This window comes from Hippopotamus amphibius, unplaced genomic scaffold (assembly GCF_030028045.1).
Source record: "Hippopotamus amphibius kiboko isolate mHipAmp2 unplaced genomic scaffold, mHipAmp2.hap2 scaffold_283, whole genome shotgun sequence".
NCBI classification, from domain to species: Eukaryota; Metazoa; Chordata; class Mammalia; order Artiodactyla; family Hippopotamidae; genus Hippopotamus; species Hippopotamus amphibius.
In genome coordinates, this window is record NW_026648402.1 from 12,663 (window position 1) to 29,883 (window position 17,221).

General features: G+C 53.3%; 1 protein-coding gene and 1 pseudogene across 1 annotated transcript; both read right to left on the bottom strand.

The window, feature by feature from the left end:
* Nucleotides 1-381: 381 nt before the first annotated feature.
* LOC130843330 (taurochenodeoxycholic 6 alpha-hydroxylase-like) lies at nt 382-12,600 on the bottom strand. Its single transcript, XM_057719755.1, has 12 exons — nt 12,389-12,600; nt 8,433-8,574; nt 7,741-7,785; nt 7,138-7,265; nt 6,030-6,154; nt 5,500-5,654; nt 4,926-5,032; nt 4,651-4,841; nt 4,421-4,554; nt 3,464-3,528; nt 3,242-3,318; nt 382-583 (listed from the first exon to the last, which is right to left on the bottom strand). The coding sequence occupies exons 1-12, from the start codon at nt 12,581-12,583 to the stop codon at nt 415-417; spliced, it is 1,533 nt and encodes a 510-aa protein (XP_057575738.1). The 5' UTR covers nt 12,584-12,600; the 3' UTR covers nt 382-414.
* On the bottom strand, nt 9,070-10,393 carry LOC130843331 (palmitoyltransferase ZDHHC4-like; annotated as a pseudogene).
* Nucleotides 12,601-17,221: the final 4,621 nt, after the last annotated feature.

Below are 17,221 nucleotides of genomic sequence, written 5' to 3' on the forward strand. Positions count from 1 at the left end.
AGTCAGATACTTCTGACTCACAGAATAACTTTCTGCAGTTCTAAGTCCCTACGGCTGTGGTCAATTATTTTAACAGCACCAGGAAGTGAATCCAGGGACAGTCAGGCAGGCAGAAGGGAAGAAGTAGAGAGAGAGAGTAGAGAGTGGAGGAGGCAGGCGGTCAGGATGTAGGTGGACGGTCAGAGATACAGGGGGGTCAGAGACAGACGGAGAGATAACAGAGAGGGAGCCTGGAGAAAGGTGAGAAGAGAAGGGAGAGAGTGTGATAGCAGGGCAGGAGGCAGGAGATGAGGTAGGCTGACAGGTGGGCAGAGAGAAGCCAGAAGTGTGCAAAGAGGCAAAGACAGGAGAGAGTGACAGGGAGACAGGATGGCGGGCAGGGGCCCTCAGAGCTTGTTCTTCTCCACACAAGGATTACAGGAGCTTCCTGAGCTGCAAGTGGATCCCATTTTGGGACTTCAACACAAGTCTTGGAATGGGAACAGGGACCCTGGAGGGATCCGGTGCCAGCTCAAAGCGAAGCAAGGTCAGGGCCACGGCCACCTTCAACTCATTCATGGCAAACTGCTTCCCGATGCAGTTCCTGGGTCCGGGAGGGAAAAGGAAGTGAGCAGAGGCTTGTAATCCCTGCCGGGCACAGGGCATCCAGGGCTCTCCTCCACGGGCCCAGCCTGGATCCCTGCCTTACGGGTGACAGTGAACGTGCCTCCCAAGCCTTGGTTCACACTCTCGCCCTGACCTTCATAAAGCCCACCTCTCTCCAGAACGATGTCCTAAGTCCTGCTTCTGCTCTCAACAGCATGAAATCCTACTGGGGAGGGTCAGTGCTTAAAGCCACAGAGTCAAGTCAAATGAAGCAGTAAATGTGAATTAGCCCTTTGTTCACGCATCCACAGGCAGGTTCTGGTGTCAGGCCAGGTCAGGGTCCTGCGGGGGGCGGCGTGGGCCACACTCTCGGGCCCTCAGCATCTGTGGCAGAGAAACAGGGGCCCCAATCCGCAGCATAGACAGGACAGAGTGGTGTGAGGACGTCAGAATGGCAACAGGGCGGCTTCCTGCAGGGGCCACGGGTTAGCCACCCTCCAGCTCATGGACCCCTTGCCTCCCAGTTAATGGTCTGGCCTCCTGACTCCCCTCAACCCCTCAGTCAACCTGCCTCTGGAACCTTCCCTTTCTACGCCAGAAATGACCCTCCTCCCATCCCTTGGCCTCTCCGCTGGCCTTTTCAATCACCCTGCCTCCCCTCTGTGTCCTGAAGTAATGGCCGCTGCAGGCCTGCTGTGTCCTCCATCACAGGGAGGACATGTTCCAGGGCCTCAGGTGGCATCACTGCCCTCTTTGGTTGTTCCCCACTCACCCTGCACCTGTCCAGCTCCTCCTCCTCACTCAGCGCCTTTTGAGGGCCCCTCCCCCGATGTGTGCTGGTCACATGCTCACGGCTCTAGCCTTTGACCACCAAGCCTCCCCCCTCTGCCAGCTGCACCTCTTCCTCCCTGGACCCCCAAGGCACCACTGCTGTTAACTCAAGGACACATCACCGTCCAGTGCCCAGGACTGTGCCAGGAACGTGGAAGATTCAACAATCTGCTCAATGAATGAATGCGTGAGTGAAAGAATGGGTGAATGTATGAGGTCTGTCTTGTAAGGCAAATGTACTGACCACTGCACTATGGAAACATGGCCTGTCGACCTTGAGTAGAGGTAGTTGATTCTTGACTGTGAACTCTTGGAGGCAGGGACAGTGGCTTTCATCTCTGTGTTCCCATCTCCTAGCACAGGACGTGGCACACAGAGACAGGCGTGATAAATGGTTGTATAGTTAAATAAAGTTAGCTGAATTGAAAAAAAACCCAGACAGAATTAAGTATTAATTCCGACCTAGGAACAGAGCTGCCTGGTCCCCCTGTCCTCTAGTGGCAGCCACATGACATGCAGCCAATGTCTACAAAGAAGGACTGGACCCTGGCAGAAACCAAATCCTAGAGTCAATTCTGAATAAATTTTGCATCAAAGGTGTTCTGTGAAGGTTGATTCATCAGCTGAAAACCTCACAGAAGTATGGTTTCAGGGAAAAAATTCATTTCTCCTTGTTTCTGCTAAAAAGTTACAAAGTTATGGAAGTACTATTTCAGAGGAGGATCTGCAGTCTTTGAAGATTTTCTTTCTTTTCTTTTCTCTTTATTGGAATCTAATTGCCTTACACTGCTGTGCCAGTTTTTGTTGTACAACAAAGTGAATCAGCTGCATCTATACATATATCCCCATATCCTCTCCCTCCCAGCACTCCTTCCCATCCTCCCCATCCCAGCCCTCTGGGTCATCACCCATCATCGAGTGGATCTCCGTGTGTAATGCAGCAGCTTCCCACTAGCTATCTACTTTCCATTTGGTAGTGTATATATGAAGATTTTCACAGCAGTCATTTTGGAGTGTATCATTCAGGTCAACAGTTTTTTCAAGTGTGCTTTATAGTTTACACGCCAGGAACTTTCCAAATGCATGTGTCAAATACAACACAGTGAATTTTCTCTGAAAAGCAATTGACTGTCCTCCACTTTATGCTTTTTCACTTTTTTGTTTTTCTGCCAACATGACACTCTGTAGATTGTGGGACTATGGTATATAATCAATCCCTGCTATATATAAAGAATTTAGGCAACTGGAAGATGTCATATTTATATGAAAATGCAGTCAACACTTGTTTGGGATCGCCTATAGAAATAGGGAACACACATGTTGGCGTGGGTCTCTTTTCACGGAAACTGTAAGTGATCACATACTAATCACATACATGGCTTGAAAAGTCAATACAGGAAGCCAATAGCACTGACACATGAGAGGCTGGCTGGTGAATTAAATGGAAAAGCTAGTGGGCAGGTCAGGATTGTGTGAAGAGAAAACGACCTTTAAAGATGACTGATAACTGCGGAAATCACACATCTGAAGTTTGGTTTTCATGGAAAATTCAAATGCTGAGAAGTCAGACTCCTGAAGTGACAACACCCCCAGGAACTTTGGAATGGCAACTGACCTGGAAACATGGCTGCCTGTTGGGAAAGGCAGGAGGCCAAGGTCTCTGTGCCATGCCCTCAAGGCCTTCTTGTACATGGAGAGCCACGCCTCCTTCTAACATATCAATATACAAGGACATAACTGCATACACCACATATGAGTCTACACAGTCACACACATCAGGAAGCACCCAGTGACACCTGGCTGCCCCAAGTACAGAAAGTCTCACCTGGATCCTCCTGAGAAGGGCAGGAAGGCATGACTGTGTTGAGAAGACCCCGGTGCAAACCGGGATGGGTCAAACACCTGCAGAGAGAGCACCACGGCCGGGACACATGGGGTCACACTCCTCTCACCAATGCAAAAGGGAACAAGAATCCCGGAGCGGGGAGCAGGTAGCGGTGTTGGTCTGGAAAGAGCATCCCATCCCCTCCTCCCACAGCCATCATACCTCTGGGTTCAGCCACACCTTCGGGTTGTGGTGAAGCCCGTAAGTGGAGAGGGTGAGTGTGAGTCCTGTGGGGTGGGGAGGAGAGAGGGAGACTGATGGTATCCATGACAACAGGGGGCATATGCAGCACAAAAGCCCTGGGAGCCACCACAAGAGCCACCCTCCGTCACTCTGAATGAAAGGATGCTCTTGCAAGAGACATGGGCTGGGCGTGACAAAGCACAGGAGCACAGGTTCGGCATAGGGAAGCATAGCCCGGGATAGAGAGGGAAAAGAATTGGAGGCTTACTTTTAGGAGTAAGTGAAGTGACAACTCACATCTATCAAGTGCCATCATGAGCCCTTGGGGGAGGAGCATTAACTCATTTAATGCTCAGAGCGGCCCTCAAGGAAGGCACTCACATCCCCTTGTGCAGATGGGGCACCTGAGCCCCAGAGAGGTTAAGGGACGGGTCTGTGATCCCACAGTTAGGAGGTGGCAGGGCTGGGATTCACACCCACTGGGAGGTGAGCCAATAGGTGGACGGCAACCACAGCAGGGCTCTCAGACCCGGTCATCAGCTGCTCTCTGCATCCACCTGAGGGCCCCTCGGAGACTGGACCACCTGACCCAGGACTCGGGACTCCCTCGTTTATGCGGCCCACAGTGAATGAACCACACCTCTACCTGCTTGTGTCTCCCTCTCTCTTAAGCTTTCATGGCTCAAGGAATTAGAATTTTAGCTCTCCTTTACAAGACCACGTTCAGGGACTAGCAATTTGCTTATGGAGCTGCTGTGAGTTCAAGTTCTGGGTCAAACAGTTTTCAAAAGTCATCCAAACCACACAGTAAATATAATTATCTTCAGGCAGAAATAATACTCATGTCATCCCAGAACTGGGAAAGCACATGTGTATTGCTCATCTCCCAAGTGGTGGTGCAGAGAGCTCAGGTCAGTGGGTGCGGTGAGGTCATACCTGCAGGTAAGGAGCGGCCATCAGGAAAGGTGATGGGCTTGCTGAGCTCTCTGCCATAAAAAGGCACTGGCGGATAGAGTCGCAGTGCCTCCTTGATGCACATGGTGGTGTAGGGCATCTGATCCAGGTGGTTCCTGAAACAAAGCGCATCCTAAGGCCGGGCAGGGCCAGACATGCAGATGTTCTCCCCTAGCAGAGGGCCAGGGCCGTCCCACCTATGGGGCTCTCACCATGTGATGCAGGCGCTATCCCCCAGCAGGCTCTGAATCTCTTCCCGGCACCTCTGCTGATGCTCAGGGTGGGAGGCCAGAGCATAGAGGAGCCAGGAGATGCCACTGGCTGTGGTGTCGTGACCCTCAAACATGAACGTGTCCACCTCAGCACGGAGGTCCGTGTCTGACAAGCTGCTTCCATTCTCCACCTGGGGAGGCAGGGAGAGCGTGCAGGGCTGGCCCTTCCTCTCTGCTTCTGGCCAAAGCCTCAGGCCTCCCCTGCCCACACTCACTCTGGCAAAGAGAAGGATGTCCAGGAAATCCAAATGCCTCTTGTTCCTCACCTTCTCCACCTCTCGCTCCTTCTGCAGGTGAGCCTTCCTCAGCTGGATCACTCTGTCTGTCCCAGAACATGGTTCCCACCAGAGCTGAGGCCTCTGGGGGCCCAGTTCCAGCTCCCACTGTAGCCCATCTGCCCCTCAGGCCCAATCTGGGTGCCAGGTGGAAGAGGGTGAGGGTGGGAGTGGGTGTGCATGGCGGGGCTGAGAGCTCCAGCATCATCTGAGGCAGGTCGGGCATCCCCTCAATAGCACAGCCTGGGGAGCCTCTGCCTGAATGCTGCTGGGAGGGGGCCTCATTCACTCATCACCAATGTGGTGACACATGTACCTCCCTGCACATCACCTGACCCCACAACATCTCGGTTCCCAACCCCTGCCCCAGGGAAGCACCCAGCGTGTGTGTGTGTGCCAGCTCCTTTAGAGGAAGCAGGAGTCTGGGCTCTGCCTGAGGGGTCCAGGCCAGGCCCTTTCACGTGTGCCTGGTGATGGGGGGGAGGGGGGAGCAGCCCAGAAGGAAGAGCAGAACCTGTGTGTTGATGGGCAAGCTGGCAGGCCCGGTGGTGCCAGCGGCCTTCAGGGGTCAGTCTGTAGATGATGTCATTCTGGTGGAAGATATTCCTCATTCGGGAAAAAATCAGATATTCAAGGTCCCTGATGGCCTGGATGTAGGACTGGGAGTTCCTGGAGGGAGAGGATGCAGAAGAGACTGTCGTGGAGGGAGCCTCTGGGCTGGAGACAGAGTGGGGCTCTGGGTGGGGATTCCTCAGTCAGTGGGGACAGGCCGCCCTGAGGCTTTGTCATTTCTGTCTTACAGCCCTGGAGACCCTCAGTGCTTTACCAGTGGCCTGAGCAGCCAGGCTTGTCCCTGTGCAGGAGTCAGGGACCTGTGACTGAGGCAAGGTTGGTCTGGGTGGAGTTTGACTGTGGTCCATGGCTCTCTGCACGATGTTGCCATTTGCGCTGAATAGCATCCTTGCTGACCTACCTGCCTCTCAGGGGAGTCCTCCCCAGTTGCTGAGACCAGCACCCTGCCATTGAGGGGTCCTGGTCACTGACCTGTCTGTCTGGATGCTGCCCTGGTGGCTGAAGGCGCACTTCATGATGGTGTCCAGGGTCATCAAGGAGACGTGTCCAAAGATCTCCAGATGTGTGTCTTGGCTGACGAGCTCCTCCCACTTGTCCTGTGGTGGGAGGGGGACATTGACCCTGCTCTGTTCCCACAGAAGGCCTGTGCTGACAAGGCCACGCTCTCTCTCTCTTTCTCTCTTTCAATCTTTGGATGAGATATCCTCACTTTTTATGCAGATGTGTTTCAGCAATGTAAACCTGTGACAGGTGTGTAATATGATGCCTTTGTTTTCAGAATCCTTGATTATATAGTTAACTATGTTCTCTCATAGTATTCTGAGTAAATCTTGAACTTGAGGAACAATTATGATGCTAACCACCTTGTGGCAGACTGGAAAGTGTTGTTTGTCTAGGGACCAAGGGGAAATGTTTTCTGTTCTGAGATCGGCACTGGACTGGCTATGTCCAACACAAGTAAGCACATATTTCAAGGCAAGGAAAAGCTTAAGGAGCTCTACTGGGGCTCCTAGGAAGGGTCATGAGGGTCTTCCATTCCTTTCATTCATCCAATGTTAGCTGAGACCAGGTGGTCCTCCATCCAGATAGGAGGAGGTGTTTCTCAAGGCCCAGCTTCATGAGTGTACACCTGGCCTCAGTTCCTCCCGGGAGTGGCTCTATTCCTTGCAGAAGCCCTGGGCCCCATGTCAGAGCCCACCTGAGTGCCATCCTGGGATGTCCACTCTGCCACTGAAGCTGCCATTGCCCAGGCCAGCCAGGGGCAGCTTGTGCTGCTGTGCAGGGGAATGAGCCTTGCCCTACTCCTCTCTGTTGAACATGTGGAGATGAGAGGAGAGTGGGCCCTGAAAACCCCATGACCAAGCTTTCCCTTGGTGAGGGGCACATTGTGCATTCAAGCTTGTGCCTGTGTCCTCCTCCGCGCACCCAGTTTAAGGCATCCCTGTCTCATAGTAAGTTCGGAATGCATCATGCTGGGTGGGCTGTATCTGATGGATGTCTGAGGGCACCTGTTTCTGCGAGTGGACTTTGTCATCTGTGCTGGATGTGAGTGGGTACAGGTGACGAGGGATGGACTCACCAGCATCACGCGCACAGAGTCAGCCATGAGACGCACGTAGGGCTTCAGGATGTCATAGTGGAAGGCTGGGGTCAGCATCTGCCGGTGCTGGAACCACCTCTGCCCCTCCAACAGGAGCAATCCATTCCCTGCGCCACAGATGGGTATGATTGTGGGCCAGGCACACTGGGTCAGAGGATGACTGGGGACAGCTTGGGAGGAACCCAGGGTGTCAGAAGAAGGCACATCATGGGCAAAGGTAGGAAAGGCCAGAACAGTCCACGGTTGTGAATTTCCAGTGGCTCATGGATACAATGTGACGATGACATCTGTGTGATACAGGTTGAAAAACAGTAGGGGGCAGGCGATGGAAGGAATTAACTAAAAGTCAGGCTGAGAACATTGGAAAGGACTGAGAAGAGGGAAGAAGAGGCTGAGCTTCAGGAGGGCTCTCGGCACCATTACAAAGGTTGAGAGTTTTATTGGAAGAAGAGAAATGAGGCTTGATTGAGAGATGAGTGTGGGGAGCGGGCAGCTGACACTTGTTGTTCTCCATGAGCCACAGGGCAGCTCTTGGTAAACCTAACTGGATGGTGGACCGCAGTTGTGATTCAATGTACTCACCAATCCAGGGAATCGCGAATCTGTAGGACTCAGGAGACTTTGGATCTGAAAGGTAAGGATGGAAGGTGGAGGGGAGCAAACAAGACAGGCAGCCCCCAGAGCAGCTGTGGTCCAGACCCTGGGCTGCTTTCCCTTCCCGATGCTTGTCAGCGGGCACTCTGTCTCAAGCCACCTCCCACTTGCCTCCCATCCCCGACGCTGTCTGTCCTGGCCGTCACTTGCAGGCCCAGGAAGGCAGACTCAGTGTCCCAGGGGCAGGGCACCCACAGGGCTAAGATGGAGAATCAGCAAGAAATACAGGCTCTGTCCAATGCCACAGAGTAAGAGACAAGCCTGTGGTTTTCCTCCAATTTGTGGTGGTTTGGCCATTTCATGACCCCGGACAGGCAACAGTGAGAGGGGCCAAACCTACACCAGTGTGGACGGGGAATTGTCTTCCAGATCTGGCCTCACCTCAATTGGGTTAAATAAAGGAAAGAAAAAGGAAAGAGAAATGAGCCCCAGCCAGGGGTTTAAGCATTCAGGACAAGTCAATAATGTTGGCCTTAGGCTGGCCTGTGGGCAGGAGAATGTTTAGAAGTGTTCAGGCCTTGATGGCTGAGGTGCCAGGCTCTTGTGGAATGCCACAGACCCAGGGGCATGTAGCCAAGAGGGAGGATTTTCTCCTGCTGGGATGGGGGTTTCCCTCTCACCTGATCTCCCCAGGATCAGCTTCATGTAGTCCGGGTCGTAGACCAATACTTGAGCTTTTGTCCCCCAAAACCAGCGAGCACAGGCACGCGGGTATTTCTCTACCCTTTTCAGTAGGGCTTGAAGCTCACCCTCCGCTTGGAACTGTCACCAAGGGAAAGATACATCGTAAACCCTTCTTTGCGTTCCAGTGCTGGAGTGGGGGTGAAGGGCAGGATGGGTACAAGGAGGTCCCTCTGGATGTCTCAGCAGAACTAAGAGTTTAGAACTATTTCTCATGAGCTGGGCTCTGATGCAGACCTTGCTGGCTGTCCACCTTTGTCCCAAGACCAGATTCTGTCCCCTTGACCAGTAGAGCTATGGGCCAGCACTACGAACTGCCTGCCGAAACTTACATCAGGGATAGACTCCCTGGTGTACAGAACTTTTGGAAGTCAGTCATACCACATTTGCAGGAGCAATTTGTATCAGGTGGTAAGTAGTTTTGCCACAGAATTTTGCTTATTTAGAGAACAAAATAGATTATATTTTAACAATACATTGATATATTAAGTTCATTTTACTTACTGATTCTTATATATCTTCAGTCTGTTCCCAGTGTACATGTAAATGTTTGCTAATATGAAAGAGTGTGTGGGATGTATATGGCTATGTCAGAAAATTAAGTACTAAATTTTGTGTGTATAATATTATTTTTTTTAAATTTTTTTTATTTTTTGGGGGGTTATAATATTATTTTATATACTGAGTGTGTACCCAGTCATAGTAGAGATTCTGGATGTATACCTATGACAATAGTATTGAACTAAGGGTCTTTCTTCTCTTTAAATAAATAAATGTATAGTGTAATTAAAAGGCAGGAATACGCTTCCCATTCTTATTTCATCTTTCTCTCATGATGTACAGCAGCAGGGAGAAACATCTCGCGAAGGTTGCTCCAAAGCCCACAGGAGTGAATGTTCCGGGAAACCTGGGACTCTCCTGATGGGTGCTGGGCCACGTGGGGGCAATGCTGACACCAGGCTCGGTCACCTCCGGGCCACGCGTTGGTGGTCTAGTCGGTGGTGGCCAGGTACAGACAGAAGCACAGGTAGCTCCCCAGGAGGAACTCACCACCACAGCAAAACCCAACAGGAAGACATTCCTGGAGAAGGTCAGGAACAGGTACTGAGTAAGAAATACAGAGTCCACAACCTGCAAGTGTCCAAAGTCATCACCCTAAGTCTCCAGCTACAAGTCCGACACCACTGCCAGCTGGACCAGAAACCCAGTGCTCACCACGGCCATGGTGGCAGCCGAGGCCGTTAGGTCAAGAAGTCGAAGAGGAAGCACCTGGTGTTCCAGGCCCCGATGCAGCTGTCCACACACACACACTGATGGTGAAACCGGTGCACACACCCGGTACACACACTGCAGTGCGTGGCTCTCGCTGGTTTCCTTACAACACAAGCAGAGCCCCTCACCTCATGTTCTTTGGGAACATCACTTCACCCAATTCATAAACTTGAAGAAAGAGTAATTCACTTGCTTTTGTTATGGTACCAGGGTTAGGTACACAACTTAGGGTAACAAAACCCCAAGTTTACAATCAGCACCAGATAAGGCAGAAAAAGGTAGTACAAGGGGACCTCCAACTCTTGACAGAGGCCAAATAGTTCCCAGGGGTATTCAGCATAAACCATCCCTTGCAAGATGAGAAGCAGCATAACGAAGGTGTGGTTTCGTGTATGGAAGAGGTAAAGAAGCAGTCTCAGCGTGGCTCTCTGAAGGCATTCTGGAATCATATACGACAATATCTGCGTTCCTCTTCTGACCAGGCCTTTCGAGTGATGGATTTTCGAGCAGATGAGACCGTAACAACACCAATCAGCACAAAGCCAGGTGGAACACGAAGGGAACCAGAACGTCCATCCTGGGGATGTTTCTTTGGTTTGGATGGTTTTTAGCCGGCCGCTGTGGCATTCCTCCTCCAGACACCGAGGGGGGAGTCAAAGGGCAGCTCCTCTTGGGCAGCGGCGTGCGCCTGGCACCACAGGGGGCCCCCACAGCTGCAGGAGACGTGGCTCCTCTGGGACGCTGCATCTGGCGCCGGAACTGGCCCACTGCCGGCTGCACCAGGCCGGCGCTTCTAGGGCACATCCGCCTGAACTAAGGTTCTCATACGAGGGATAGTTTTTGTAAGTCTCCTTTTCAGGTCCCAACAACCAGAAACTTGTGTGCCCTTCCCACCGCCTGGAGGAGGCTGTTGAAACTCCTCAGTGTGGACCACAAAGGCCTTTGCACTCTGGCTTCCCCTTCTGTCTTCTTGCCTCCTGCCGGGCTGGCAACTCCACAGGACCCGTTGCTCTGCCCCCAAGATGCTGCTGCCCGTGCCCCTAGCAGGGGCTCCACCTGCTCACGCTCCTGGGCCTTTGCCCATGTTCTTCCCTCTACCTGGTGTGCCCGTCCTCTCTGCCACCGAGCGACTGCCTCTCCTCTGCTTGGAGACGCAGCTTTTCTCACCACCTCTGGATTTCTCCTCGACATTTGGTCTTAGACATGTTCCAGAGACGGGCTCTAGCAGAGGAGCTCACAGCTATGACACTGCAGACAACAGTAGCTGAATCCGTTTTGTGCTGCCTTTTGGTGAGCACTGCCTAGGAAAACAATAGTTGTGCCCTCTGCTCCTGGGAGACCCAGAAATATATCTTAATGGAGGGGGCTTGGGGTTAGGCCTTGGGAGACAGACATAGAGAGGACAAGGTGATTCCAGGTACAGGGCACATGGGAGCAGAGTCCCAGAGGCCTGAGTGCCCAGGCAGGCGGGGAGGACCTCAGGTAACCTGCGTGCAGGACAGGAAGAAGGAAAGGGAAGAGAGGTACTGGACCAACCCACATGGGGCCCTGGCTGTTTCTGGTTCCTGTCTTCTGGTGCACTCTACTCGAATCATGCTGCAGAGAGAGAGAGGCCTCAGCTCCGTGCAGCCCCTGATTTTCTCCTGACATTTGTTCAGCCCACAAAGCCTTGGTGAGCCCCTGTCCATGTGGCCCCTGACTTTCCTGTGAGCCCCCACGCCCCCAGGCTAGTGCTGCCAGAGCTGGGTGGGGAGGTGCTGCCCCTCCCCCGCCTGCACGCTGCTCCTTCCCCTCCTTCCCATCCCTCCTCTCATTGGAATGACCTCCCTCTGTGCAGGCTGCTTGCTGGGTGCTGGGGTGAGGGGGATCACACCTTAACTCCAAGAGATCATAGTCCAGTGAGTGAGGACACCGGGCAGGCGACCTAACCCTGCTGATGGTGCAACTCAGATGTCAGTTCCCCTTACCTGGTGCCATCTTGAGAACCTGGCTCATATGTGCCAGCAGCTGGTCAGGGTTTAACCACTGAAATCATGAGACTGGAAAATCCCTTACTCATTACAAACCGAGCCAGTATGTGCCTGCAGCTGCCATGATTCCCCATCCAGCAGGTGGGCCTCTTTTCCTGTGACCTGACACATTCTGAGATTCCTGTCTGTCATCTCCACGGACAGTGCACCCACAGGGCACCATCCATTAGACCAATGTCTGTGCTCCCAGGCAAGCTGAGGGCTAGGCATGCAGAGAGGATGGGATTGCGGATTGAGGCAGGGAAGCATCTAGAAGCCTGTTTTGGGAGAACAGCCGAAGCTGCTCAGCCTGGAGAGCATGGAGACTCAGGATGGAACAGCCATTGCCCTCAAAGTGCGGGGCTGCCAGGACAGGCTGCAGATCTACCTGAGGAGAGAGTGACAGACCCGAGGACACCCACACAGGGTCTTGGGAGGGAGTGAGCTCCCTGGACTAGGATGAGGAGCTAAGACTTGAGAATTAAGCAGGGTTCTTTTGTGGGACCATGTGCTTATCACACAGCAAGACTCTGTCCCATGGACTTGCTGACCAGGACCATGGTCTGAGGGCCGCGGCCCTCCCTGCCCTCTACCCCCATCCCGCTCCATCCTACCTCCCGCATGTGTCCATAGAGCCAGTGGAAAGGAGGAGACGGGAACTGCTGGAGGGCTTTGAGCAGCCACTGTCTGCGCAGGTAGAGCTGTGCCGCCTTGAGCAGAAGCAGAAGCAGGCCGAGCAGGGCGGCCACCTGCAGGAGCCCAGAGATGCCGCCCAGGGCTCTGGTGGGGCTCAGCATAGAGACGCTCATGGTGCAGCGGTGTCTGGATCGCAGACTGTCCCAGACTGTGGCTGACCAGTCCTGAGCACCCAGCCTGGTGAGGGAGGATCGCCCCTCCCACTGGGGGGAGGGATAGGGTGAGGGCAGAGCTCAGACCTGGGCCTCCAGGGTTGATTAACTGTGGAGGATGCACTTTGGGAAACAGCAGGAGAAAAGCTTTCCCAGCTGGCAGTGACAATGGCAATTTCTCCGCTTTGAGCCTCAGCTTTTCCTTTGAAAAGCTGAAAAATAATTCATTTCCTATGTACCTCCTAAGAATTCTCACTCAGTCATTCACGCAACAAATATTTCTTCACCTCCCAGGATACAGGTACAAGTAGAAAACTCTATTAGTAAATAAAAATTATAAGGCTTATGCTGGAGGAATGATAGTGACTGGGCCAACCAAAAAAGGAGAAAACTGAAAAAACACAAAGAAAACAAACAAAGAAATCAAAAGAAAAGAGAATGGGGCTTTGACATGTGAATAGGAGTTTACCAGTATAGAGCGCTGCTAGGGAGATGGGCACTGAAAAAGTCATGGAGATCATATTTGTGAGAGCAATGGCTGGGAAGACCTTCATCTTCAGTCTCTTACATCACTTTGTCATCATTCTCTATCGCAAGATCCAAGCCAATGCCCATAATTTAGAAAGGAAAACACCAAAGATTTCCATGAAGAATTACTTGGAATCCAGCTCTCTCATGAGCCTCAAATTTCCTCCTATCCTGCTCCTGGACGCAGTTTACACTCACTTGGGTGCCTACACCTGCCTCCTGCACCCAAGCTCATGACTGGTGTTTACCATAAAACCAGGGCGTGCACATTCTGGGCAAATGTCCAAACTAAAGGCCAGGGGCATGTAGCTACCGAACAGAACCTCCTCCCAGGCCAAACTTTCCCTCCTTCTCAGGTTCCTCTCAGGCTCCTGCCTCCCCTTCCCCAAAGACTCTGAACAACTAAAATTTCCAATATTGGTTTAGCAACTTGGATCAGCATAGAAAGAGTAAAGAGAGTGAGTGCCCATCATCCCACGCTCTGAGAGGGCCCAGCTGAGCTGCTCTGCACCACCTGACGCCAGGGACCTGGCAAGCTTCCTGTCCAGAACACTCCCAGCTACCTCTCCTGACCATCCCCCAAGCACAGAGTGTCCACCTGGCTCCTTCTTGCACCAGAATGAACTAGCCCGCTGACCTAGGAACCAGGTGGGGTGGGGGCCTAGTCTGAAGTTCATGGTTACAGACAGCGGCTGGGGGAGATGCCCCTCCAGGAGGCACATGGCTGCATGACAGCACAGCACAGGGCTGCAGGGAGGTCTCCTCTGGCATCCGGGGCTCTGGACTAGGAAGGGCGGGGGTGGGACGGAAGGAGGACCTGTGTGCAGAAGCAGCAAGAGAGCAGGGCTGGGTGCAGAGAGGCTGGTGGGGGAGTGCAAGGGGCCTGGCGCTGGTCAGGGCCCAGGGTCAGCAGGACTGGGCCCCGCGGTCTCCAGGAGTGGCAGGGTTGAAGAAGCCCCTCCTTGCTCAGGGTCCCCAGGCAGACATGCCCAGGAGTTTACGTGACTCCTCTGTGGGGGTGGTGCAACCTGCTGGTCCCAGCTTCGGGTCTGCCATCCAGTCCCAGCAGCCAAGCCTCATGCCCAGCTGGTTCCTCCGAGACCCTCTGCCACAGCTTCCCATCTATGGCCTCTGAGGAGCCTGCAGGCCCTGAGTGTGAGGAAGGGCTGCCAGTGGGCTGGTGACATGGCCAGGCAGTGCCCTTCTCTAATCTCATTTGGATTAAAGTGTTGAGTTCCAAAGGCCCTTGTGCTGGACCAAGTCTGTCAGTCTTTCCTGCTCAGCACAGGATGGGCTCTGGCTGGGTCCCTCTAAAGATATCCTGAGGAAGCTACCGTGGAATAGCAGGGAGGCTTCTTCCCTAGCAGGTGCCCGGTGTGAGCTTCCTCCCTCTGAGCCTTTGGAGACGAGCCCTTTCTCCTGACTCAGCTGCCATGGGAGCCTCAGGTGACAAGCAGGGTGTGGGGCACGAGGGACCCCAGAGTGAGCGGCTGCAGGGGCACTGGGACATGCTCTCTGTGCTGGGGTCCTGGCCCCACAGAGCAGGTGCCAACTCCCCTCCTCATCACCTGTCTTTCCTCCCCTTCTCTCTGTTTTCCATTTTCCATCCAGTTCCAGTCAAGGGAAGACCCAGACACTCCATGTGACATTGTGAATTTATCCAGGGAGTGGGAAAGGCAGGAAGATAGGTGAGTGACAAACAGGTAGACCCATAATACCGGGAGAGATCGGGGCCCAGGGCGCCGGCAGTGACACGGGACTTAGCAGGTATAGTAACGGCTGCCCAAGGTGTGCTCGTCCTAGTCTCTGGAAGAGGCAAGTAAGCCTGTTCTATCTGACTGGGCCCGTGTCCTCACAAACGTCCTTATGAAAGAGAAGGTGATGTGAAAACCCAGCAGGGGAACATTCGAAGATGCTGCTGGATTTGAATGTGGATGAGGGCCCAGGAGCCAAGGAGTGCCAGGATGGCAGCTCTAGATGTGGGAGAAGGCAAAGAGAGGGAACCTCTGCTAGATCTCTGAGAGGGCGCCCGGCCACCATCGTGGCTGTGTCCAGGGAAACCCATTGCTGACTTGTGACTCCAGAGCCGTCAGAGAATAAGTGTGTGTAGTTCTATGTCCCTGAGGCTGTGGTCAATTAGTTTATCAGGGAAAGGAAGTGAATCCAGGGACAGGCAGGCAGGCACACAGAAAGGGAGAAAGAGAGAGAGTGGAAGAGGCAGGCGATCAGGGTTTAGGTGGACAGTCAGAGATATGGGATGGGGTGGGGGTGGTAGTCAGAGACAGATGGAGAGATAACAGAGAGGGAGCCTGGAGAAAGGTGAGAGCACAAGGGCAGAGAGTCTGATGGGCAGGAGGCAGGAGATGAGGTAGACTGGCAGGTGGGCAGAGAGAAGCAGGAAGTGGCAAAGAGGCAAGGCCAGGAGAGAGTGACAGGGGGACAGGATGGCGGGCAGGAGCCCTCGGAGCTTGTCCTCGTCCCCACAAGGATTACAGGAGCTTCTTGAGCTGCACGTGGATCCCATTTTGGGACCTCAACACAACTCTTGGAATGGGAATCGCGACCCTGGAGGGATCCAGTGTGAGCTCAAAATGAAGCAAGTTCAGGGCCATGGCCACCTTCACCTCGTTCATGGCAAACGGCTTCCCGATGCAGTTCCTGGGTCCGGGAGGGAAAAGGAAGTGAGTGGGGCTTGTAACCAGGCACAGGGCATCCAGGGCTCTCCTGCACGTGCCCCAGACCAGATCCCTGCTTTACATGCCTCTCTGAACGCGCCACCCAAGCCTTGATGGACACGCTCCCCCGACCTTTACAAGCCCACCTCTCTGCACGACTAGCTCCTAACTCTGGCCTCTGCTCTCAGCAGCACCAAATCCTCTTGGGGAGGGTCAGTGCTCTATGCCACAGAGTCAAGTGAAGCAGTAAATGTGAATTAGCCCTTTGTTCACTCATCCACAGGCAGTTTCTGGTTTCAGGCCAGGTCAGGGCACTGTAGGGGGCGGGCTGGGTCACTCTCGGGTCCCGGTCATCTGTGGAGAAACACGGGGACCCCAATCCCCAGAGAGGACAAGACAGAGTTGTGTAAGGAAGTCAGGATGGCGACAGGGAGGCTTCCTGGAGGGGCCATGGGTTAGTGACCCTCAATCTGCTGGACCATTTGCCTCCCAATGAAGGGTCCAAACTCCTGTCTCCCCTCAGCCCTTCAGTCAAGCTGCCTCTGGATCCTTTCTGTTCTACTCCAGAGACCACCCTCCTCCCATCCCTGGGGCTCCTCACTGGCCTTTTCAGTCACCCTGCCTCCCCTCCCTGTACTGAAGCCATGCAGCTCCAGGCCTGCTCTGCCCTCTACCGCAGGGAGGACACGTCCCAGTGCCTCAGCTGGCATCGTTGCCCTCTCTGGGTTGTTCCTCACTCACCACGCACCCGTCCAGCTCCTCTTCCTCACTCAGCTCCTGCTGAGGGCCCCTTCCCCCACCTCTGCCAGCCACATGCTCACCAGGTCGCTCCGCCTCTGCCAGCTGCACTTCTTCCTCCCTGGACCCCCAAGACACCATTAGTGTTACTCAAGATACATCATGGTCCCCTGAGCAGGGCACTGTCAGAAACATGGAATGTTCAACAGTCTGCTCAATGAAAGAATGAGTGAGTGAAAGAGATGATGAACGTTTGATGTCTGTCGTGTAAGGCAAACCTACTGACCACTACACATGGAAACGTCACATGTCTGTCTTGAAAAGAGCTTGCTGTTTTTTGGCTGTGAACTCCTGGAAGCAGGGAGTGTCTTTCGTCTCCATGTTCTCATCTCCTAGTACATGACTTGGCACACAGAGACAGGCTTAATAAATGGTTTTAGAGTTAAATAAAGTTAATTGAATTGAGAAAAAAAACCCAGATGGAATTAAGTGTTAATTCTGACCTATGAATTGAGCCACCTGGTCCCCCTGTCCTCTAGTGGCAGCTGCATGACGTGCAGCCCATGTCTACAAGGAAGGATGGACCCTACACATCCTAGAGCCAATTCTGAGCAGGTTTTGCATCAAACGTGTTCTGTGAAGGTTAATTCACCAACTG

Excerpts from the sequence above, each read along its gene's own strand:
- LOC130843330 (XM_057719755.1), bottom strand. The coding sequence starts at position 12,583 with ATGAGCGTCTCTATGCTGAGCCCCACCAGAGCCCTGGGCGGCATCTCT. Across the intron at positions 7,266-7,740 it reads ATTCGCGATTCCCTGGATTG|GGAATGGATTGCTCCTGTTG; the intron begins GTGAGTACATTG and ends TCTGTGGCGCAG. Across the intron at positions 3,319-3,463 it reads AGGTGTGGCTGAACCCAGAG|GTGTTTGACCCATCCCGGTT; the intron begins GTATGATGGCTG and ends CTCTCTCTGCAG.